Genomic DNA, 24,081 nt, shown 5'->3' with positions numbered 1-24,081 from the left:
TGGTCATCATACGTGCAGGGTTGAAGCAACTGACAGGCCCAGAAAGGCCAGACCCGTTTATAGGGCCTCTGTTTTGAACATTTAATTATTTTAGCCTTTATTTGTAAAATCACAATGGACTGCTGCAGTGAGGTGGATGACGGTTGTGCCAATCAGACCCTAGTGGGAGGATCTTGTGCATGCATTCTGTCAACCACGGCTTAGTGGGAGGAGATTGTGCGTGCCAACCAGGGTCATCCTCCATTCCTCCCTCTGGTAAACAGAAACTGAAAGAAAGAAGGAGGAGGAGTCTGAGCTAAGACTAGGGGTTGAGCATGCACCTCCCGGACCCACAAATTTATCACAACAAATGGATCGATGATGGAAAGGTAGGTTGGTGTCCAGTGTCAAAGTCACGCAGTGTGGGTGTTGCGGCTGGATCAGAGACATGGCTAAAAAGAACAAAGTACTTTGTAGCTGTTTTTTTGAATTTTGGTCTAATTATAATGAAAACTTCCTAAATGAAAAGTAAATGCAGGTTAAACTAATCTGTGAGAAATGCATTGTTCTGATAGGAAGGCCCAGTTGGTTAATGCAATTACTTCAGATGTCTGTGTGCCAAACTGGAGGACCAGAGATTGGAATTCTGGTTGGAGCACTAAAGAACTATTACATCCTCCATGTGGGTGGCTGCCTGGCTGCCTTTGTTCTGACCAGGTCGGTACTTTGATGTCCTTGCGAGTAAAAACTAAAATAGGAAAAAGCTGTGAAATTCTGCATTCTTAGCTCTGGAGATCTAAACCTGAAACAGTATACAAATATAGAAATAATTAAAAAAAGTGTTTGAGTGAAGTCTAAATAATTTTTACATGGTTAGTCAAAAAAAGAGATGGGTAATTGCCATTCCTTTTCACCTACAAAAACATGGCGGGCCCTTCCACAAAGTGAAAAAAATTGAAAGAATATTTTTCTGGCACAGGTAGCAACCCTAGCTGTCCATATTATAGAATGGGGTGACACAAATCATGCAAGAGATTCATGTTTAAGTGCTGAAAGTGCTTTCCAAATGTATATGTATAAGTAAACAATCGTATCGTGCCTAGTGGAGAGCAGCTTAAACAGGTTTTGGTTTAAAAGAAGCATCCCAGATCTAACAAACTCCCTTACAGAACCTCTGAAAAAGAATGACTCTTTGTCCATCATTTAAAGCAGATGTTGCCTTCCAAGCAGATTTGAAATTTGCTATCAGTCAGACTATTAGTTAGAACTAGTTGGTGAGCATAACTCACGTAATGTCTTTTAGTATAATTAATTTTATTATTTAATTTTTGAGTTTTATATAGCGTGAACATGACCTAAGGGTATCAGAGCGCTTTACAGAGCATGCACATCAACATTTACCAGAGCTTGCACATCAACATTTACTGAAAGTCCACAAGGGAAATGAAGACAGCAAAAAGTGTACATGGTGATAACTTATAAACGAAGGTGGCATACCATAGACGGGTGATATAGTTCGGAGGTAGCGATGGTAGATTGGTTCTAAAGTTGGGGGGATGGGTAGATATTTTCGAGGTAGAGTTGCTCAGGCTCTTTGAAGGATGTTGGGAGAAGCATCAGGGAAGTCAATTATATTCAGAGGTTTTTTTTATTATTATTTGGAGGGATGAAGTAGTTTGAGTGTTTTTCTGAAGTGTAGGAATGGTTGGTTGTCATGGAGATCCTCAGGCAGGGCATTCCAAATTGTAGGTGCATTCCCAGGGAAGGTTGGGGTGAGTGATTTTTCTTTCTTAAATTTGGGTAAAATTAGTAGAGTGCTTGAGCTTTGTAGGAGTCTTTTTTGTCCAGATTTTGATAGTTTTTTTGGGAGACAGGTTGTCTTTTCCTTGGAAACAGCTTTATGGGGTTTGCAAGCCATTTCGAAAATACTTCTTGCTTTAATTGGTAGCCAGTTGAGCATTTTGAGTATGGGGGTGATGTTTTCATAGCAGCTTTCTTCAGAGAGAAGTCTGGCTGTTGCATTGAGTGTGGAAGATGCCAGATTGCATTACCATAGTCCAACTTAGAGAGGGCTAAGGATTTTACTACATTCTTTGGTTCTTCAAGTGTATGAAGAGTTTTATTTCTTTTAGATGATTCATTGTGTAGAAGTCAGTTTTTGCTGAAGCATTCATGTGGTCGCACATGCTCAGGTTATAGTTAAGTGTAATCCCTAGTGATTTGACAGAGTTGGAGGGAGAAAACTTACTGTTTAGTGCAGTTAGGTTATCAAGCCAGTTGAGAAGGGGATAGGACGTTCCTTGGATGAGGAGGAGTTTGGTGCTGTTGACACTGAGTTTTAGGTGGTTGTTTGTCAGCCAGGATTGGACTGTGGAGAGAATGTTGTTAAGTTGCTGGATGTCTTTGGGTGACGAGAGTGTAATGGATAGATGGGTGTCATCTGCATAGAGGTGGCAGGCAATTGTGGCTTGTTTCAAGATGACTGTGCGTGGTTCCATCTAGAGGTTGAACAGGGCAGGGGACAGGATTGGTTGGGTAACTTCTTGTGGAACGGATACTGCTGGAGTAGTAGATGTGTTCAATTTGATTAGTTGAGATCATCGGTTCAGGTTTGAAGCAAACTACTGGAAGATGGTACCATTGATGCCAGCACCCTGTGAGAGGGTGCTTAGGAGAATGTTGTGATTGACAGTATCGCAGGCTGCTGAGAGGTCAAGGAGGATTAGGAGGCAGGCTTCACCATCGTCTAGAGATCTGCATATGTCATCAGTGATTTTGAAGATTGCAGTCTCCGTACTGCAGCCTTTCCTGAACCTTGATTGAAAGGTGTCATGAAGGTTGAATTTTTCAATATGGCTGATGAGTTGTGAGAGCACACATTCCTTGATAGTTTTGGCAAGGAGAGGGTGGTTGGTTATACGTCCGTAGTTGTCAAGGTCATTCTGGCTGGCTACTGGCTTTTTGATGAGGGGGTGTCTTGGCCGAGTTTGAGGGAGGCCGGCAAAGAGTCACTGGATAGGGAGGAGGTAATGATTTTGGTCCATGTTGGCGTGATGATGTGTCTCCGGCTTTTTGACAAGCAATGAGTGAAGGGGGTCAGAAAGGTGTGATGTCGACTTCATGGATGCAAGAATTATATTGACTTCTTCTTCAGAGATATTTTCAAACTTGGACCAGCTTGCATTGTTTTTAAGCTGTATGGGATTGTAGTTGGTGTTCTGGCTAAATGGGGAGGTGGGTTTGGCTGGCCCGTCATTAGTTGGAGGTGTGACCATGGTCAGACTGTCTTTGGAAGGAGGCTCATCCATGGTAGGGGGGGAGAGAGTTTGATGTATGGTTTTTTTGCATTTGCAAATTCCTCACAGTGCTTAACAGAGGTATCAGATGAGTGTAGTGGCAGAGAGGAGGTTTGCTGTTTGATGATATTGAAATGGTCTTTAGGACAATTTCTGGAGTGGTCAAATTGGGCTCAGAAGAAAGAGGATTTCTCTCTGTAGATATGTTTTTTGTATTTCAGGTGTTTTGCCCAGAGGAGAGAGAGATGGATCAGTGAGAGTTCTTTCAGCCAGCCTAAGTTGCCATCTCTCAATATTCAGGCATTTATTGAACCAATATCTAGACGGGATAGATCTTGATTTATTGAGGTTTAGAGGGGGCAACAGTGTCAAGAAGTTCTGTCATTTTAGTGTTATAGTTGGAGGTGAGGTCATCGGTGGAAGTGAGGCCTGGTAGAGGTAGAAATTTGAGAACTGATTAGGGATTCTAATTCTGATTGGGGTATTTTGTGCATATTTCTCGTCCAGTGCTTAGGACGATTAGTTTGGGTGTGGATCTCAGGGTGATTGACGTTGATATCAAATAGAATTAAGTGGTGGTCAGTCCAGTCCGATGGTAAGATGAACTGGACGGATATGGCATTCTAGTTGGAGATGATTGTGTCGAGGGTCACACCCTTTTTATGAGTTTGCTGTTTGTATAGTGTTACCTGAGACCTTTTGATTCAAGAAGAGTGTTTAAGGCTTGTACTGTAGTATCTTCCATGTTAGGTGAAATTTCCACAAAATGATGCGTAATTATGCAAAATGAATCTCACACTCAAAAAATAACCCAAGTTGTTTATTCATGTAAAGTTGATTGTGCTTATAACACTGCCATTAGTGTTCTGAATTTGTAGTTTTGTGCTCATAAATTCCCTGCACTGTGCAGCTCAGGTAAAAAAATCTATATCAAATGCTTTTTGACCACCCACGGTAAAGGAACTGTTGTTCACATTCAAAATGCTATTGTTTTCATTCTGTTTCCTAGTTTTGTGCTTAAAAATGAGCTGAATGATCCACTTGAGTAAACATCTGCCTGAAATGCCACTTACGTTTAAAAATTACCAAATGGTAAATCATGCATTGAAGTTTTCTCATCAAAATTACGTGATGTGGTGTAATGGGGTAACCTTGGTAATTTTGCAGGAATGTTATTATGCAAAGTTGCCAAAATGATGCCAATTATTCCAGCTTAATTCAAATTTCACCTGGTCCTAGTTAGAACTTGGGCAGATGTATGACCGTTTTTTGCAGTCGCAAATGGGAATTCGGCCCATTTGCGACTGCAAAATGGTCTGCCCCAAATACAAAACATAATTTGTGAGTTGCTAAATTATTAGCGACTCACAAAATATGGTTTGCGACTTACTATTAGGAAGGGGCGTGCCAAGGGCGTCCCTTCCTAATAGCGAGTTTGACTGGAATGTATGATTGTTTTGCAACCTCATTTGTGGTTGCAAAAGACTCGCAGTCTACCACCCTTTTCAAAGGGTGGTAAGCCACTTGCAAATGAGAAGGGGCCCCCATGGGATCCCTTTCCCTTTGTGAATGGAGGCAAAAATATTTTTTAAGAGCAGATAGTGGTCCCAGGCACCACTGCTTGCTCTTAAAAAATGGAACTGGAAAGTTTAATTTTTCTTTTTTAAATGCATCCCGTTTTCCTTCAAGGGGAATAGGCTGCATTTAAAAAACAAAATTGCTTTATTAAAAAAGCAGTCACAGACATGGTGGTCTGCTGACCCCAGCAGGCCACCATCCCTGTGAGTGCTAGCCATTCCCAATGGGTTCGCAAATTGCGACTGCCTCACGAATATTAATAAGGCATGCAATTAGCGACCGCATTGGGAATCGTAAACAGTGTCTGAGACACTGTTTTACATTCACTTTTGCGAGTCGCAAATTGTGAGTCGCAAATCGATGCAATTTGTGACTCGCAAATATGAATGTTCATACATCTGGCCCTTAAGGCCTTTTAAACTTTGTCCAGTTCTTAGCATTGTTCATCCCGGTAAAAGAGAGACACAGATGTACACTAAAGAGTCCAGATATAAGACTTTGGTAGAAAAGTAGGACTGAGTATTAAAGGATAAGTTCCATAACTCACAAGGAGATGTAACAACACCCAGTGATCCAAACTTTGCATTCATGCTGTCAATATTGGAGTCAAATACTCCTCATTTTGGCCCTGCATACACATTTAAAACATGACTTATGCATGTTCTCGCAAACACTACTGCTTCCCACAAACCCACCTACTCCTCCTATTCATACTTTATAGACACAGCAGTCTCTAGTCCCAGTGATTTGCATGACAGGACAACAGTGATCTTTGATAACACCTCACACCTCAAAAATGGCTTCCTCAGCACACATCTTTGCATCACATCATCGTAACCAATGAAGTCCACTGCAGATTAGTAATGGACGTTCTTAGAGAGTCTCCCAGCCAGCTTTACACATGCTCTGCAGTACCCCTCGAGCTGTACTCAGCGCGTTATGTGCAGACCAGAAATGCGTCATTGCTTTCATGTTCTACCAGCATGTTCCCTACATGAGCAGAATTCATTCATTCAGTTTGAGTGTAAGGGTCCTTACAGTGCCTCCATCTCAAGTTCTTCGACTGGTCCTGAGACATGCTGCCCACACATGGTACCATCTCTAGACCTGCCAACTATTAAAAAAGAATGTTGTTTTGTGAGGAGGAGGCGGGCCTTGAAGGAGAAGGTCTATGTGCTGAGAAGTACTGAAGAGGCACTTTTGAACCCCTCCCCATCTTAACCCCCTCTGCCAAAAATTAGATTAGAATTCTTGATTCATATTACAGTTAAGACCCCATAAGGTACTGTGATACTGTCATTTCTTCTCATCTTCACTATCTCTTGGGCTGTAACTCCAGTGACACTGATAGGAAAATATATATAATAGATATAAATTTAGGGGCCCGATTCACAGAAGTAGTCTGAGAGGAAAGTATAACTTTACGACTTTCAGTATTCACAAATGGCATTTACGAGAAGTCAAATTAGACTTTTGGTCTAAGTTTAGACCAAAAGTCCAACTTAGACCCAAAGTCCAACTTTAGTAGTAGTAAAGTTAGACATTTGGTGTAAGATATTCTTTTGGTCTAAACTTCGACCAAAAGTCTAACTTTAGTAGTAGTAAAGTTAGACTTTTGGTCTAAGTTAGACTTTTGGTCTAAACTTAGAACGAAAGTCTAACTTTACTACTCGTAAATGCCCTTTGTGAAAACCAAAAGTCATAAAGTTAGACTTTCGTCTCACATTACTTCTGTGAATCAGGCCCTATATCTATCTATCTATCTATCTATCTATCTATCTATCTATCTATCTATCTATCTATCTATCTATCTATCTATCTATCTATCTATCTATCTATCTATCTATCTATCTATCTATCTATCTATCTATCTATCTATCTATCTATCTATCTATCTATCTATATTCACTAAAAATACGTTATAGCTAGGTTCATAATTTATGCACAAAAAACCATAGATGTCATGGGTAGAGTTATCTCAAGTTATTATCACTTGTGACTTGGGGTAACTATAATTTGCGCCCCACCAGCAACAGTTTGCTCATCAATAATTTTACAGCAAATGTTGCAATGATATTCTCAAGTATGTCATAGAAGATGTTATGAGTGATGTAATATGTGGGATATTTACAAGTGCATGGTGAGGGCGTGAGTTATAGATACCTTTGGGCACATGTTATAGTCACTTGAGATAACTAACTATAACTGCTACATTTCTATGGTTTTGTGCGTGTAAATTGTGAATCTAACTATAACGTCCCGGTAACCTTCGGGCTGAGTCCCTAGTTCCAAGATGGTTATAGGTAGAGTTATCTCAAGTTATTATCACTTGTGACCTGGGGTAACTATAATTTGCGCCCCACCAGCAACAGTTTGCTCATCAATAAGTTTACAGCAAATGTTGCAATGATATTCTCAATTATGTCATAGAAGATGTTATGAGGGGGCGTGGCTTGGCGCGCGATCAAGATGGCCGCAAGCTAGCGGAGCTCCGGCGCATTGGTGCCTGCATCCTGTGAAATATCCTGTCAGGGACCCCCATAGCAGCCGAAAATGATGGTGGAGACGGCTCGCTCACCCCCCGCTGCAGCGGTCTGCTGAGCGGAGCGCGAAGTTGCTGGGCGGCGGCTCGGGATCGCCCGTGGAGGGAGACCGGCGGCTGGTGAGGGGCGCTGGAGCCCTGCGGCCGGCCGCACACGCTACTGTGCACCGCGGCTTGCCACGTGACCCCTGGGCCGTGACCGTTGGAGCGCTGGTTGTGGCGGCCTGGTGGCGCGGCGGAGCTTGGACCTCCGGAGCAAACTGAGGGTATATCGGAGGTCCGCACCGGGAGCACAAGCAGTGGAGCGGCGACGTTCGGCAGGTCAGTGGAGTGGCCGAAGGTGCGGACGCAGGAGGCCGCTGATTCCCGAGTGTGGGGCCTCCTGCCTGGCCGCCGCTTGGACGGGACGCGTTCGGAGCTGAGCGGAGGTGGGCCCTGTGATCCGGGACCCGCCGGGGCCCGGCAGCCCGGAGGAGGCGGTGGAGGGGGTGCGCCCCCCTGCAGCGGTGATCGCGTGGCTGCCCCGGAGCGGAGACAGCGGACGGGAGAGGCGGCACGACCCCGGTGGGACCTGTAGCTTGGGAGCCTCGGCCCTTCAGGAGGTGGAAGGCGAGGGATCACGACGCCTGACGCTTGGCGCGCTGCGAGACGCCCACCGGCGGCGGACACTTTCTGGCTCCCCACGTTGTGGCACCTGGACTGTGACGGCGACCGCTGAGCCGGGACGGGAGGCCGCCTGGAGGTAATCGGCTGCTCCTCGGCGGGTGGCGGAGTTGGGACATCGGCTGCGCTGACCGAGCCTGAGACATTGGGTGCGGGGCCCCGGACGTGCAGGGGTGGACCCGAGGAGGACTTCCGAGGCGCCTGGTGGATGGTCTCTGGGGATCACGCTGGTCTCGGGCCCGTGGTGCGCCAAGAGGTGCGTCGCTCGCTCCGGGGGTCACCAGGGGCCCCCGATTGGACTTGACCGGTTTTGCTTCTTTCACCCCCCCTCTCTCCTTCGCGGCCTTCCCCGGTGCGGTGCACTGGTGGGTGCGGTGGGGCCCTGACACAGCGGCTGGTTCTGAAGAGGAGGGGCCTGCTGCGGCTAGACCGGACCCATCTACTGGCGGACTGGACTACGGGCGGATGCCCACTGCACAACAGTTGGTTATGGGCCGGCTGCGCAATGCCCAGAAAGACGGCCGGGCCCCGGTGATAGGACTGGGCCCTGCCCTGGCGCTTGGAGACCCTGAAGCGGCCCCGCCCACTGCTCTGCTGGCCGCCAAGCTGGACTCGGTACTGGCGGCTGTGGAGCGGATCGGCTCCTCGCTGGAACAGACTAGGTCGTCGTTGGAAGCCCACATCGACAAGGTCACGGTCGACTTCACGCTGCTCCACGCGGACCACCGCAAGTTGGCAGACAAGGTAGAGCAGCAGGAGCAAACTCTCCAGGGGGTGCAACCAGTTGTGTCTACTCATACAGCCGCCCTCCAGGATCTCATTGACCGCGTCCATGCATTGGAGGACCGCGCGGATGATGCAGAAGGGCGCTCTCGGCGCAACAACGTGCGCGTGGTGGGCCTGCCGGAGGGCGAGGAGGGGAGACAGCCGGAGCAATATGTGGAAGTGTGGCTACGCAACCTGATCGGATCGGAGAAACTCTCCCCGCACTTCGTGGTGGAGCGTGCCCACAGGGTCCCCACACAGAGGCCCGCCCCGGGGTCCCGACCGCGGCCCTTCCTCTTCAAACTCCTCAACTATCGGGACAGAGACGTGGTGCTCCGCGAGACCCGGGGGATGGGCGACATCACTGTTGGCGGTGGACAGGTGCATTTCTTCCCGGACTACACTGCCCTGGTGCAGAGACGCCGCAGCAACTACCTGGCGGTGAAGCGGCGCCTGCGAGAACTTGGGATGTCATATGCTCTTTTGTTCCCCTCCCGCCTGCGGGTGGCCACCACGGATGGTGTCCGCTTCTTTGACACGCCATCTGAGGTCTGGGATTGGCTGGATGACACAGGGCGCAGTGATGGCCGGCGGCCGCGGAGTCAGGAGGCTACCACACCGCGCGGCAGGAGATCTCGCCAAAGGCAGGGAAGGAGGCGGCGGCACGCTGAGGGGCGGGGGCTGGGGGTGGCCCCCAGCCCGGAGAAGAGCAGACTGGAGCGCCAAGATGCGCTGGCAGCGGTGGCCACTCTCGGGTCGCCGGACGGCAGGAGTGGAGACGCTGCCCACGAGCGGGGTGAAGTGTTGTCCAGCGGCTCGTCCTCCCCATCAACTATGATCTCTGACGACCAGCTGTTGCCGCTGGTCACCCCGCAGACATCGGACCAAGTGATGTAATATGAACGAAACTTTGAGAGATCTGGGGTCGCGGCTGGAGGTGCTCCTTGGGTATGGGCGCTCCAGTCCTCAGACGGACACTTTGTGGCTCCTGACCGTGCAGTGGGCGGAGGCATGAGCTGCGGATGGGAGCACGCTTGCTGCTGGAACTCCGGGGACTGATGGATCAGGTGGGCTGCGGTGGTGGCTGGACTTCCGCCCCCCTGTGATAGGGCGGCTGCCCGAGCTAGGGTTCATCTGCCTTTGTGGGTGGCGTGGTGTGGGGGGGGGGGATCCTGCACTCCCCGGGCCGGCGCTGCGCTCTGATTCTGGGGGTCCCTTCACGTCACATATACACAGGCATCCCTGCAGATGTGCGCCCGCGCGGATTGAATCTCACTTGCCTGCCCCCTAGCCACAATTGGGCTTAGCTCTACTTAGCGAGCGTTGTTACATGGTTTGGACGATTACCCGTAAAGGGGTTCGCCCTGTCAGTTCAGTTGGCCTGTTTGGCTCGGTTTTTCGCACGGCTTCATGGTGGTGCGTAGTTGCGTTGAGGTGTTTATGTTGCAGCTTTCTACATAGTCAGGTGAAGGCCCGCCGCCCCCCGCCCTGGACGGGCGTCCCTAACCCCCTGCCATAGTATTACCCTTAGTCCTTTCCGCATGGCTGTTACAAATGTGATTACATGGAATGTCAGGGGCATGCATACACCGGCGCGGCGATACTCAGTCTATGCATACATGCAGCGACACGCGGTGGCAATCGCTCTCCTGCAGGAGACACACATGACGGCCGGGGAACTGGGTAGGCTGCGTGCGCGCTGGAGGGGGCAGGTCTATGGCACCACGTGTTCGGCGCACGCTAGAGGCACGCTGATATGGATAAGGGCGGGTACCCCGTTTGTCTGTCTGCAGGCGCTGGTGGATCCTGGTGGGAGGTACACCTTAGTTCATGGGAAATTAGATAGCCAGCAGGTGCTGCTGGGGTCTCTTTATGCGCCGAATGTGGAACAGCCCTCTTACCTGGCCAGCCTGTCGTCGGTCCTGGAACCGTTTATCGGCCTCCCCTGGCTTTTGGGGGGGGACTTTAATTCCGTGCTGGATGTGCACATGGACCGGTCCTTTCCGCCCCTGCGGGGCACGCAGGTGGGATCGAACGCCAGGGCCCTCGCCGCATGGCTGTCTCACTGGACGCTCACCGACCTGTGGCGGAATGCCCATCCGGGCGACCGAGTGTACTCTTACTACTCCGCGGTCCACGGCCTCCATGTTCGGTTGGATAGGGTGGTGGGCACCCATTCGGTGCTTCCGTGGGTGACCCGGGCGGAATATATGGGTAGGACGCACTCTGACCACAATCCACTTATTCTGGGGCTTCGCTGGAGACCCGATAGGCCCCCGGTGCCGACGTGGCGTCTTCAGACAGCGGCGCTGGAGGAGCCGGAATTTCGGGCCTCCCTGGGCACTGCAGTCGAACAGTATTTCGATCTCAATGAGGGCTCCACGGATAGTGAGCTGATAGAGTGGGACGCGCATAAGGTGTACATCAGGGGCCACTGCATAGGTGCGACCTGGAATATTCGGAAGCAGTTGGCGGGGGCTCTCGCCTCCTTGGAATCTCGCCTCCTCTCATGGGAGGTGCGTGGTGACGGGGGGGCTCGGACGCGAACCGCCTATCTGACCTCCGGGCGCAACATGCCGATCTCCTTGAGCGGCTCCGCTGCCTTAATTATGCGGCGCACTCGGCCCGGGTACACGCTACGTCAGACAGGGCGGGGAGGCTTCTGGCCTGGCTCATCCGGCAGGATGCGACCCGTACCCCCGTGGGTGCGATCACGGGGCCGGACGGTGTGCTGGTTCACACGCAGTGGGAAATCCACCGGGCGTTCACGGCACATTACACCTCTCTGTACCGGTCAACGGGCAGGAGGAATGCGTGTGATCTGGATGAGTTCCTGGAAGCGGTGGAATTACCGGTGGTCCCGGAGGAGTACCATGAGAGCCTGGAATGCCCCCCCACGATGGAGGAGATAGGGGACGCTATTTCCTCTTTAGCCTTAGGGAAAGCGCCGGGACCGGACGGACTCCCGGCGGAATACTACAAAACTCACTGTGAGTCCCTTATCCCTAAGCTTCATAGTCTCTACTTGGCCGCCCTAGAGGAAGGCACATTGCCGGCGTCGCTGAAGGAGGCTTATCTGATCTCCCTGCTTAAGCCGGGGCGAGACGCCATGCAGCTGGGGTCCTATCGCCCGCTTGCCCTACTCAATACGGACTATAAAATATTGGCGAAGGTGCTGGCGGAGAGGCTGACGCCGGTGGTGCCTGCGCTGGTGCACAGCGACCAAAATGGTTTCGTGCCCAAGCGCAGCACTTCACTTAATTTGCGGCGGTTTTTCAGGGTAATGGGGGAGAGCACCCGACCATGGCCCAGGGCGGGCTGTTTGGTCCTGGACCTCGAGAAAGCCTTTGATTGCTTGGAGTGGGGATACCTGGTGTCGACACTGTCGCGGTTCGGATTGGGGCTGGGCTTCCTGCAACTTGCGGCTCTGCTGTACAAAGGGCCCACGGTGCGGGTGCGCACGGGCCCATATGTCTCGGATCCCATCGTAATTGGCCGGGGCACTAGGCAGGGGTGTCCGTTGTCGCCCCTCCTGTTTGCGCTTGCAATGGAGCCGCTGGCGGCGACGCTCCGTGGGGAACTTGTGGACGGCATCCCGCTGGGGGACGCAACCCACCAGGTGTAACTTTATGCGGATGACCTCCTAGTATATGTCAGGGATGTATCTTCCATCCCTGAGGGGCTGGATCGCATTCTACACACCTTTGAGCGGCTCTCAGTGCGGGTACAGTGGCAGCCGGACACCTTTCGCTATCTGGGTGTCCAGATCTATCGCCGCCCGGAGGACCTAGTGGAGGGTAACCTAGGACGCGCGGTGACCGCGATACGGACCCAGATGGCGTTTTGGGGCACGCTTACTCTTTCGGTGACTGGCCGAATAGCGCTCGTTAAAATGGTGGTGCTGCCCCGTCTGCTGTATTATTTTGCCAACTTGCCGGTGTACCTACCGGTGTCCTTCTTTGCGCCCCTCACGCGCTCCCTCCGCGACTTCATATGGGGAACGGCGCGCCATAGAGTTACGCTGCCAAAATTGTGCCTTCCCGTGGGTGGGGGCGGGCTCGGGATGCCCTGCCTGGAGCATTACTATCTGGCCGCACAGCTGCAGTGGGTGGCTCGCTGGCTGGCTGACAGGTGTCGAGAGGATACGGCGACAGCGGAGAATCCGCCGCTGTCATTGACCGAGCTCCTCAGGATTTTTCATCCGACGACGGGAGCGCTGAAGCCGGAACCGTTGCTGTTAGTGGTGGCTTGTAAAAGCTACCGAAGAAGCCTCCGGCTGACGAGGGCCACGCTCCCATACGCCCCAACCATCCCACTGGAGGGTTCCCCTTGTGGGCGAGACACGTTGGGAGCTGCGGAGTTGCGGGATTGGCACGCAGTTGATATCCACACCATGGAGGACCTATACCATGAAGGGGGCCTCTTGCCATTTGCGACCCTTGCAGAAGAGACGGGGCTGGCGCAAGGCCAGTTTCTCCATCACCGGGCCCTGATAGAGACTCTGGTGGGTCACTGGGGGGACCTGCAGGTGGAACCGGAGCAGCATTTAGTGCTGCAGTATCTCCATGTCATGGGCCGAGGAGGACACCTGATCAAGTGGTTCGCTGGGGCCTTGCGGATTCATGCGGCGCCGAGTCTGGGGACACTGCGCGGGAAGTGGGAGGGGGACCTTGCCCGCCCTATGGTAGACAGGGAATGGGAGGGAGCGCTGAGGGGGCCAAGGAGGGTGCCCCGAAATATGAGATTCCGTCAAATACAGTTCTTTGTCCTACACAGGGCCTACCTCACACCGGGCGCCATCAATAAGTATTTTTGCAGAACGGATGCGTGCTGCCCCCGTTGTGCGACGCTTGGCGCCGACCTGATCCACATGCTGTGGGGCTGCCCCACACTGCAGATATACTGGCAAGCGATACATGTGGATCTCCGCAGGTGTACGGGCCGGGAGATTCCATCTGAGTGGCCCACATACCTGCTGCATCTCTTTCCCCGACCGCCACCGGCTAAGGTGGCCTGTCGTTTCCTTGATCTGGGGATAATAGTGGCTAAGCGGCTCATCACCAAGCGCTGGAAGGCGGATACCGCACCGCATGTGCGAGCGTGGCGTTGCTCTTTTATGGTGTGGGCAAAGGCAGAAGAGGTGGCGCTTCGGCGGGAGGAGACACTGGGCCTTAGGGCGACGCCCGTCCTCGCCCAGTGGGGGGAAATGAGGCAGCTCTTGTCGCAATCGGAGGAGGTGGCCCCGGGGGAGGACACTGCTGCGCTGTAGGAGCCGCGTCAGGCGATGGGGCACTGTTCGCCTGATAGAGACTCCGCACTGGTGGGGGCGACTGGCTGGCTGGCGAAGATAGTGCAAGCCGCAGATTGGATATAAGCGCCTGATTTCCCTTTTTGAGTGGTGGGGGCCAGGGAGGGCGGAGCCTGATGGGAGAGGGGTCAGCGGAGTGGGGGCCGACCAGACTAGAAGATACAAGCTGCTGTTGTACATTGTTTTAGTTGTTGGATTGTTGGAAGGACAGCTGCCCCGCTGCAGACTGGGGAGTATAGTACTGTTTGTATAATTATCCAGGGAAGCACTGAGAATAGCACACAATTGGCATCGACGCTGGTGAGCGGATGCTCTCCACTGGGGCTGGGCCAAAACAAGACGAATGGAGATGGATTTACTTATGACCTCACAGGTTATATTTTGGGACACAACCGGTTACAGTACACCTAATGTAACGCACCATGCTTGTATCAGTTATACATTGACGCCTGACCACAAGATTTATGTAACAATGCTATTTGATGAAGTATGATGTATTGTGTGGTTCTACCTGCAACGAAAACTCTAATAAACAGATTCCTAAATAAAAAATAGAAGATGTTATGAGTGATGTAATATGTGGGATAATTACAAGTGCATGGTGAGGGTGTGAGTTATAGATACCTTTGGGCACATGTTATAGTCACTTGAGATAACTAACTATAACTGCTACATTTCTATGGTTTTGTGCGTGTAAATTGTGAATCTAACTATAACGTCCTGGTAACCTTCGGGCTGAGTCCCTAATTCCAAGATGGTTGCCAACACTTCCTGGTTGAAGTGTTGCCAGGCAATCAGATCTCACCAAGAATCTGTTGGATCCAGGGAGAACTTGTGTTCCTAGATATTTATGAATCCTTTTTCTTTATTAACTTTAAAAATGCTGAATGAATTGACACCAAACTACAAAAAAGGCTTTTCTTGACCAAGAGCTAGCTTTCTGCCAAATTTGGTGTAATTCTGTTCAGCCATTCGAGCTGTAGGTGTGTTAAAAATCCCTATGAGAAATTGCATGGGGAGAACTCGTTTTGGGACCCACATTTTTCTCAGCCCCTGCTCGATGAATCACCCTGTAACTTTCCAAACAACAGCTGAAATAAGTGGCAAACTGGTTTAGAAACTTTTGTGAAGATTTTTCAAATGACTCCAAACTTATTAGCAAAACAAAACCTGGTTTTCGTAATGTAAGTAGGTCCTAACTATAACTACCTAACCTTTGTTATAGTTAGAAAAACTAAATGTATTCTTTCTGTACAAACTAAACTTAAAATACACAAACATTACAAATTCAATTTTAACTCTGTAGCTATGCTAGCACTTGCCACTGTACCATGCACTCTGTTGTCAGAAAAGGAGTCATTTGCGATGTCATCCTGGTTTCAAAAACTATTGTTTTAGATGGTATCAGTGAGATGATATAAAACAGTATAAGTAGTGCATGGAGAAGGCGCAAGTTGTTATTAAATTAGTGTGGCTACCGAGTTGAATACACAGTGTATGGAGATGTGCAAGTTATAATAATTTGAAGGTGTTGCAAAAAGTATAAATTAAAGTTATAAGTTTAGAAATGTTTATTTTGTTAGTTTAAGTTTTGTTTGTAGATTTAATACATTTATATTAATTCAATGGGGGTGTACGAAGTATAAATATACAGTATAACTTAATAATTTGTAATGTTTCTGTTATTTTAAGTGTGGTTTGTCTAGAAAGAATAAAGATTTACCAGCTATAACTAAGGGTTAACCTTTGCTTTTTACTTTGACTTTCAATGTTTTTGTATTTTTAATAAACATTTGTTTCAATTCATACAGTTGCTTTAGTCAAGTTGAATATTATTAAGAGAAGTGTTGTGAAGTAGCATGGAGGAGAGTGTGGTACAGTATACTGTCATAGAGTATACTGTCGTAGAGTGTAGTAAAGTGGATTGTGGTACAGAGGAATTTTATACTGTGAAATGGCGTACAGTGAAGTGGTGTAAGTTGGAGTGACACAGAGTGGAGTGGTGTAGAGTGGAGTATTGTAGAGTAGAGTGGATTGTAGTTTGTAGCATATAGTGGAGTGGCATATGTATAGTACAGTAGCATGGAGTACACTAGAGTGGACAGGAGAAGTGTAAAGTCAAGTACATTTTTATAATTTGGAATTACATTTTGTATAGTATACTGAAGTTGTGTGTCGTAGAGTGTTGGAAAGTGACGTGGAGTGGAATAGAGTGTTGTACAGTGTGGCATACAGTAGGGGCATAAAGTGGAGTAAAAAATTGTACATTGTAGGGGCATAGAGTAGAGTACAATTTTAATGGTAGCACAAACTGTAGTATAGTATAGTGGAGTTGCATATAGTGGAGTAGAGTGTGTTGCAGAGGGACAATGTGGAGTGGAGTGCTGTATAGTGCCACAGAGTTGGGTAACATGTGAAACAGTGGAACAGAGTCTAATTGAGTCCAGTGGAATGGCATAGCATAGAATGGAGTAGCGTGTTCCAGAGTACAGTGGGATAAAGTCGAGCTAAGTGTATTGGTGCAGAATAGAGTGGATTAAAGTTTTGTAGAGTGGAGTGGTGTGTGGTATAGTGGACTGGAGTGGTGTGTTGTAGAGTATTGGAAAATGTTGCAGAGTGGAGTAGAATGTCACAGAGAGAATTAAAGTATTCTATAGTGGAGTGGCATGGAGTAGCATAGAGTGTGGTACAGTATGGTAGATTGAAGTGGGACAGACTGTCGTAGAGTTGACTGGCAGAGTAGCGTACAGTGGAATGGCATAGAGTACAGTATTGTAGTAGAGTGGAGTACAGTGGAGTTGTGTCTTATAGAATAGAGTATATTAACTGGGGTAGAACGAGTAGAAAGAATTGTGTAGAGTGGAGTAGAGTGGAGTAGAGTGTTGTAAAGTGCCATAGAGTAAAGTAGAGTGCTGTACAGTGGCATTAAGAGGAGTACATAAGGGTCATAGAGTGTTGTTGAGTGAAATATATTGTTGCTGAGCAAACATAGTGGAGTGGAGTTGGGCAGAGTGGAGCGGAGTAGAATGCATTAGAGTATAGTGGAGTGGTGTAGAGTGGAGTAAAGTCCAATAGCTTACAGTTGAGTGGCATAGAGTGGGACAGAGTGGTATTACTACAGTAGAATAGTACAAAGTGTCATAGAGTGTACTGGCATGCAGTGGAGTGGTGTTCACTGCAGTGCTATAGAGTGGAGTAGCGTACAGTGGACTTCTGTTGAGTGGAGTGGTATACAATGGAATAGCGTACAGTTCAGTATCATACACTGTATATTAGAGTGGAGTGGCGAACAGTGGAGTAGTGTTTTTAGGAGTAGAGTATAGTGGAGTAGCGTACTGCGGAGTGAGGTAGAATGGAGTTACATACAGTGCAAGAGCATAGATTATAGTGTTTAGAGTGTAGTGGCATACAGTGGAGGGGTTTAGAGTGGAGTGGCATACAGTGGAGTGGGGTATAGTGGAGAAGCATACAGTGTACTAGCGTACAGTGGAGTGGCGTACAGTGAAGTGGCATACAGCAGAGTGTGGTGGAGTGAGATAAAGTCAAATAACATAGAGTTGAGGGACATAGAGTGTAGTTGGGCACAGTGGAATAGCATTTAGGGAGGGGCGTAGAGAGGAGTGAGGTACAGTGGAGTGGCGTAGATTGGAGTGGTGTATAGTGGAGTGGCGTACAGAGCAATAACATACAGTGGAGTGGCATCCAAAGGAGTGACGTTGACTGTGGTGGGGTAGAGTGGAGTGGCATACAGTGAACTGTTGTAGAGGACAGTGGCATTCAGTGGAGTGGGGTAAAATGGAGTGGAGCACAATCTAATAGCATAAAGTTGAGTCGCATAGAGTGGAGTAGGGTAGAGTGGAGTCCCGTAAAGTGGAATAGCGTAGAGTGGAGTTGTGTGGCGTAAAGTGCACTGGCATAAAGTGAAGTGGCATAGAGGGAAATAGTATACAGTATAGGAGCATACACTGACATAGTGCACAGTGGACCAGCATAGAGTGGAGTGGTGTACACTGGAGTGCCGTAGAGTGGCCTGGCGCAAATTGGAATAGCGTACAGTTGACTGGCATAGAGCAGGGTATAGTGGAGTGGAACACAGTGGACCAGCATACAGTGTTGAATAGCGTAGACTTGAGTGGCTTGCAGTTTCGTTGCGTAAAGGGGAATAGCATATAGTGGAGTGGTGTACAGTGAAGTGAGGTAGAGTGTAGTGGCATATAGTCCAATAGCATAGGGCAGAGTGGCCTAGAGTGGAATAGTGTATAGTAGGGTGGCATAGAGTGAACTGGCGTAAAGTGGAGTAGCACAGAGTGGAGTGGTGAGAGTGGAGTTGCGTAGTGTGTAGTAGCATAGAGTGAAGCAGCATAGAGTGAAACAGTGTGGAGTGGAGTGGCGCAGCTTGGAATTGCATAGAGTGGAGTAGAGTAGAGGGAAATATGTACAGTGAAATAGTGTTGAATGGATTTCTGTACAGTGTATTTGCCAGCAGTGAAGTGGTGTAGATTGAAGTGTCATACAGTTGAGCAGCATAAAGTGGAATAGCATACACTGGAGTTGTGTACAGTGTAGTAGCATACAGTAAAATGTGTTGAGTGGAGTGGCGCATAGTGGAATAGAGTAGAGTGGAGTAGCTTACAATGGAGAGGCACAGAGTGGAGTGGCATACAGTGGAGTGTTGTAGAGGGGACTGGCGTAGAGTGGAGTGAGGGAAAGTGTTGTGGCATACAGTGAAATAGCATAGCGTGGCGTGGAGTAGACTGGAGTGGCATACTGTGTAATGATGTACACTGCAGTGCCGTAGAGTGGAGTGCCATAGAGTGGAGTTCCATAGAGTGAAGTGTCATGGGGTGGAATAGCGTAGAGTGGAGTGGTGTACAGTGGAGTAGCGTGGAGTGGAGTGAGGTACAGTGTAGTGGCATAAAGTGGAATAGCGTTGTCCAGGTGTTTTTAACCAGTCCATCAGGAGATACCAGTAGCTCGCAGAAATCTTCATTGTAGCTTCAGCCTTGGGTTAATTTTTAAATAAAAACTGAAATAAACATTTCATTTTTCTTTTAAAGTTAAGGAAAGGCAGTGTTTATTTTATATTATCAGGCTGCAGATAGCAGAGCCTGATAATGAGCAGCACTCTACAGATTTATGGTCCATGTGGGTCGCAGAGGTCACTCTTAAACAAAAGTCCTTCTCAACTCACGATTGGAGCATGAGAACAAAATGATATTTCTGAATGCTTTTAAATGAGGGAAATTTCAATGAAGAATTAACTTAATAATTAAGTTAACTCTTCATTTTAATTTTCTCCCTTTTCAAAGTGTCACTTTTACACAGAACAGGCATCTGGCTCCCAGTGGCTGGTAGACACAGGGCCATATTTATAACTTACAAATACAGTTACTTTTTTTAAATGGAAGAAATTTAAAGTGAAGAAAAGTGTTTCTATAAAACATTGTTTTACTGTTTTTCTCTACTTTAAACTAAGCCAATTAAGTCCTATGAATCATGTTTCTTCACTATAAATTCCTCACTTTTAAACTACTGAATTTTCCTGTTATAAATATGGTACCATGTCTACAGGCCACTGGGAGTACAGTGCCTGCTGTTTGTAAAGACACTTAGACAGGGGAAAAATTAAAATGATGAGTTTTATATAAACATAAAGTTTACTCCTTAGTTGAATTTCCCCCCATTTCAAAGTGTCACATTTACATTCAGCAGGCACTTTGCTCCCAGTGGCTGGTAAACATGCTGCCACATTTATAACTGAAAAATGCAGCCATTTTTTTTGAATGGGAGAAATATAAAGTGCAGAAAATGTTTCCATCAAATGCAGAAAATTTTCTTTATTATGAACATTTTTGCAGGACATTTCTCTGCACTCTCTCCATTTAAAAAACGGAGGTACAAATGGGAAAAGGTGTGTTCTGTGCAACAAGCACATATGACACAGGCTCTCACTCACCCACATACATATATCCCATTCATTCACACACATGTTCATGCATCCCCACAGACCATGCACTCACTGACGCACATGGCAGCCCTATCATAGTACCCCTAATCACAGTACGTTGTTCAAACCATAGTATCGGGCTCCATGGACACTAGGTTTAAAAACAATGAAGCTGGGCGAGGGGGTGTCTGGTAAAAATGTGCGAGTTTCTTGGCTGAAGGTCATCACGATTTTCACTGATCGGAAGTAGATTTCATTACAAAAAGGGTTGGAGACCCCTGCCATATAATGTCTGCCTAAGTGAACACTGGCCTCTAGTGGCCGGATTACATATGGTACTGGCTTCAGTCCTGGGGGCCCGCGGTCTTCCTAAGGGCCCAGGACACCCTTGCTCTTCCATGAGCATGTCCTTGGAGGTTGTCTGCAGACTGCCTCATCCAAATCTAGAACACCACTGAACGGGACCGTGGAAGCATTGTACGGACTGCCAAGGACTGCTGCATCCAATATCCCTAACATTTTTTTTCTTACATCTCCCACAGAGACGACCACGGTGAGCGGAGAAGGCTCCGTAAGCGTCAAAGGCCTGACTGACTGGCAGATCATCCTCGTCATCGTGGGGGCTCTTGGGATCGGAGGAGTGCTGACCGGCCTTTTTTTCCTGGTAAGCACACATTTGACTGTGGTGCAACATTACAGAGGATTGGCAGGGTGGTACAAGTAGGAGATACTCAAAATATGGGGCAGGTCCTCCTGAATGGGAGGCAATGAATTTGGATTACTGAAGAGAAGCCATTAGCTAGAGTCACTGCCTGTGAACAACTGAACAGGAATCACTGAGCAGGAGCCACTGAATGGGAGTCAATAGCCACATTAGGGCCTATTGCAGTACTCCACCATCACTAACCACTTAAGTGGCTATTGCAGAACTCCATCACAGGCCACTTTAGGGGCCTATTGCAGTTATCCACCATCACTAATCACTTTAGTGGCTATTGCTGTACTTCACTATCACTAACCACTTTATTGGCCATTGCAGTACTCCATCACAGGCCACTTTTGGAGCTATTTCAGTACTCCAGCACTGGCCACATTAGGGGCTATTGCAGTACTCCATCACTGACCACATTAGGGGCTATTGCAGTACGCCACCATCACTAACCACTTTAGTGGCTATTGCAGAACTCCACCACAGGCCACTTTTGGGGCCTATTGCAGTAATCCACCATCTCTAACCACTTTAGTGGCAATTGCAGAACTCCATCACAGGCCACTTTAGGGGACTATTGGAGTAATCCACCATCACTAACCACTTTAGTGGCTATTGCAGTACTCCATCACAGGCCAGTTTAGTGGCTATTACAGTATTCCACCATCACTAACCACTTTAGTGGCTATTGCAGTACTCCATCACAGGCCACTTTAGGGGCTATTGCAATACTTAATCACAGGCCACATTAGGGCCTATTGCAGTACTCCATAACAGGCCACATTAGGGCCTATTGCAGTACTCCATCACTAGCCACATTAGGGGCTATTGCAGTACCCCATCACTAGCCACATTAGGGGCTATTGCAGTACTCCATCACAGGCCACATTAGGGCCTATTGCAGTACTCCATCACAGGCCACATTAGGGCCTATTGCAGTACTCCATCACTAGCCACATTAGGGGCTATTGCAGTACTCTATCACAGGCCACATTAGAGCCTATTGCAGTACTCCATCACAGGCCACATTAGGGGCTATTGCAGTATGCCACCACAAGCCACTTTAGGGGCCTATTGCAGTACTCCACCATCACTAACCACTTAAGTGGCTATTGCAGTACTCCATCACAGGCCACATTAGGGGCTATTGCAGTTCTACATCACAGGCCACATTAGGGCCTATTGCAGTATGCCACCACAAGCCACTTTAGGGGCCTATTGCAGTACTCCACCATCACTAACCACTTCGGTTGCTATTGCAGAACTCCATCACAGGTCAAATTAGGGCCTATTGCAGTTCTACATCACAGGCCACATTAGGGCCTATTGCAGTATGCCACTACAAGCCACTTTAGGGGCCTACTGCAGTACTCCACCATCAGTAACCACTTTAGTGGCTATTGCATACTCCATCACAGGTCACATTAGGGCCTATTGCATACTTCATCACTGGCCACATTAGGGGCTATTGCAGTACTCCATCACTGGCCACATTAGGGCCTACAGCAGTACTCTATCACAAGCCACTTTAGGGCCTATTGCAGTGCTCCATCACAGGCCACATTAGGGCCTAGTGCAGTACTCCTTCACTGGCCACATTAGAGGCCACCGTCACTGGCTATTTCAGGGACTATTTACCTACTCTATTCTAATTAACACATTTAGGGATGATTGCAACACTTAATGGTCCTTCACCATTTATAGACTATTACGATTTCACCCTCAGAGACCGCTTTAGGGATTATTGCAATACTTCACTGTCACTGGCCCCTTTATTAATGAAAATAATAATAAAAACAGTTTATAGAGCGCTACCTCAAATATACACTTCCCACCTTATCACAGAAACAAAGAATTAAACCCTCTGTTGGAATTACCATGTTTTCAGTCATTTCCTAAAGGACATGTGGTGGTCAGTAGCCTGGATATCTCTGGGTAAAGCATTCCAGAAGTTTGCTGTTTCATGCCTGAAGGATCTTTCACCCCATTGGTGTCTCCTGACCTTCTGCTCTGTCACATTTGTTTCTGGATCCTGATCCTTATACCCTATGCGGTACATATCTTTGGAATTTTTCCTCCAGATATTTTACACCAAACCCATCTAGTCCTTTACGTGCTATTAACAGAGATTTGAATTTGGACCTCTTCCTAATTGGTAGTCAGTGCAGATGATCTAATTCATATGCAACCATGCAGTGTTTAGGGATAGCTAAGATCAGGCGGGCGTTGCATTTTGGATTGCTTACTGTCTCTTCACATCTGTAGAGTGAATAAATGCTGAGGGCTACATGGGTAAGGATGCAAGTTGATCTACAGAACTCACTTGCTTAGTGAAAGCCTGTAAATGATCAAAGATCGCCCTACATTCCCAGCTGATGTCAGTGGAGTAGGGATCACGCCCGGCTCCTCAGCCCACCAAGCAGAGGACCATACATTGGATTGATTACCAAAGATGAAGACCTCTGTTCTCTCTGCATTGATTTTCAGACAATTTCTTGTCATACAGTCACTAATTGCTCGCATACAATTCTGGCAACTACTGGCTGTTCACTGAATGTTCTTTTAAATTGTAAGGACTATTTGACTGCCACCTGCATACGAATGTACCAATAAACCACAGACTGTAATGAGAGCGGCTGAAGGAGATTCATATACGTTAAATAAAGTAGGACTTAATGCGGACCCGTGTGGCACCCCACATGGCACAGAGAAGGGTTTAGCGTGGAATTGGTTTCAGATAAGAGTCCGGGATCTCCCTGTTTGCAATTATTTCAGCACATGTAGAGCGGTGTTTTTAATCCCTAACTGGACCAGCGGGGTCACTAGCAGGGAGTGGCTGACGGTATCGAATGCTGCAGACAAGTCAAGTAATATGAGCATCCCTGAACCTCACTTATCCACCATACACCTGATATCATCCGTGGTGGCCACAAAAGCTGACTCAGTGCTTTCAGGGCTATTGCACTACTCCACCCTCACAGGCCACACTTTAGGGGCTATTGCACTACTCCACCCTCATAGGCCACACTTTAGGGGCTATTTCAGTACTCTATTTTCGCTGGGCACTTTATAGACAAGTCTAATGCTCAACACTCACAGGCAGCCGTATGGACTATTGTAATGTTCCACCCTCACCGGCCCCTTTAGGACCATTGCAATGTTGCACCCTCACTGGCCGCTTTAGGGCCATTGCAGCACACCACTCCCACACACCACTTTAAATACTATTGCAATATGTGACCCGTACTGGGCACTTAAGGGACTTGTACAATATTCCACCCCCACAGACGCATT

General features: G+C 48.2%; 1 protein-coding gene across 2 annotated transcripts in view; it reads left to right on the top strand.

The window, feature by feature from the left end:
* Window positions 1–24,081, top strand: part of LOC146869713 (uncharacterized) — an 82,665-nt gene that overhangs the window by 55,254 nt on the left and 3,330 nt on the right. For both annotated transcript variants that reach the window (XM_085654550.1, XM_085654545.1), the window contains exon 4: window positions 20,621–20,742. In XM_085654550.1, the coding sequence (XP_085510676.1) occupies window positions 20,621–20,742 (122 nt within the window). The remainder of the gene's footprint in view (window positions 1–20,620; window positions 20,743–24,081) is intronic.

This window comes from Triturus cristatus, chromosome 1_1, assembly GCF_964204655.1.
Source record: "Triturus cristatus chromosome 1_1, aTriCri1.1, whole genome shotgun sequence".
NCBI classification, from domain to species: Eukaryota; Metazoa; Chordata; class Amphibia; order Caudata; family Salamandridae; genus Triturus; species Triturus cristatus.
This window is presented reverse-complemented; position numbering and strand designations above follow the sequence as displayed.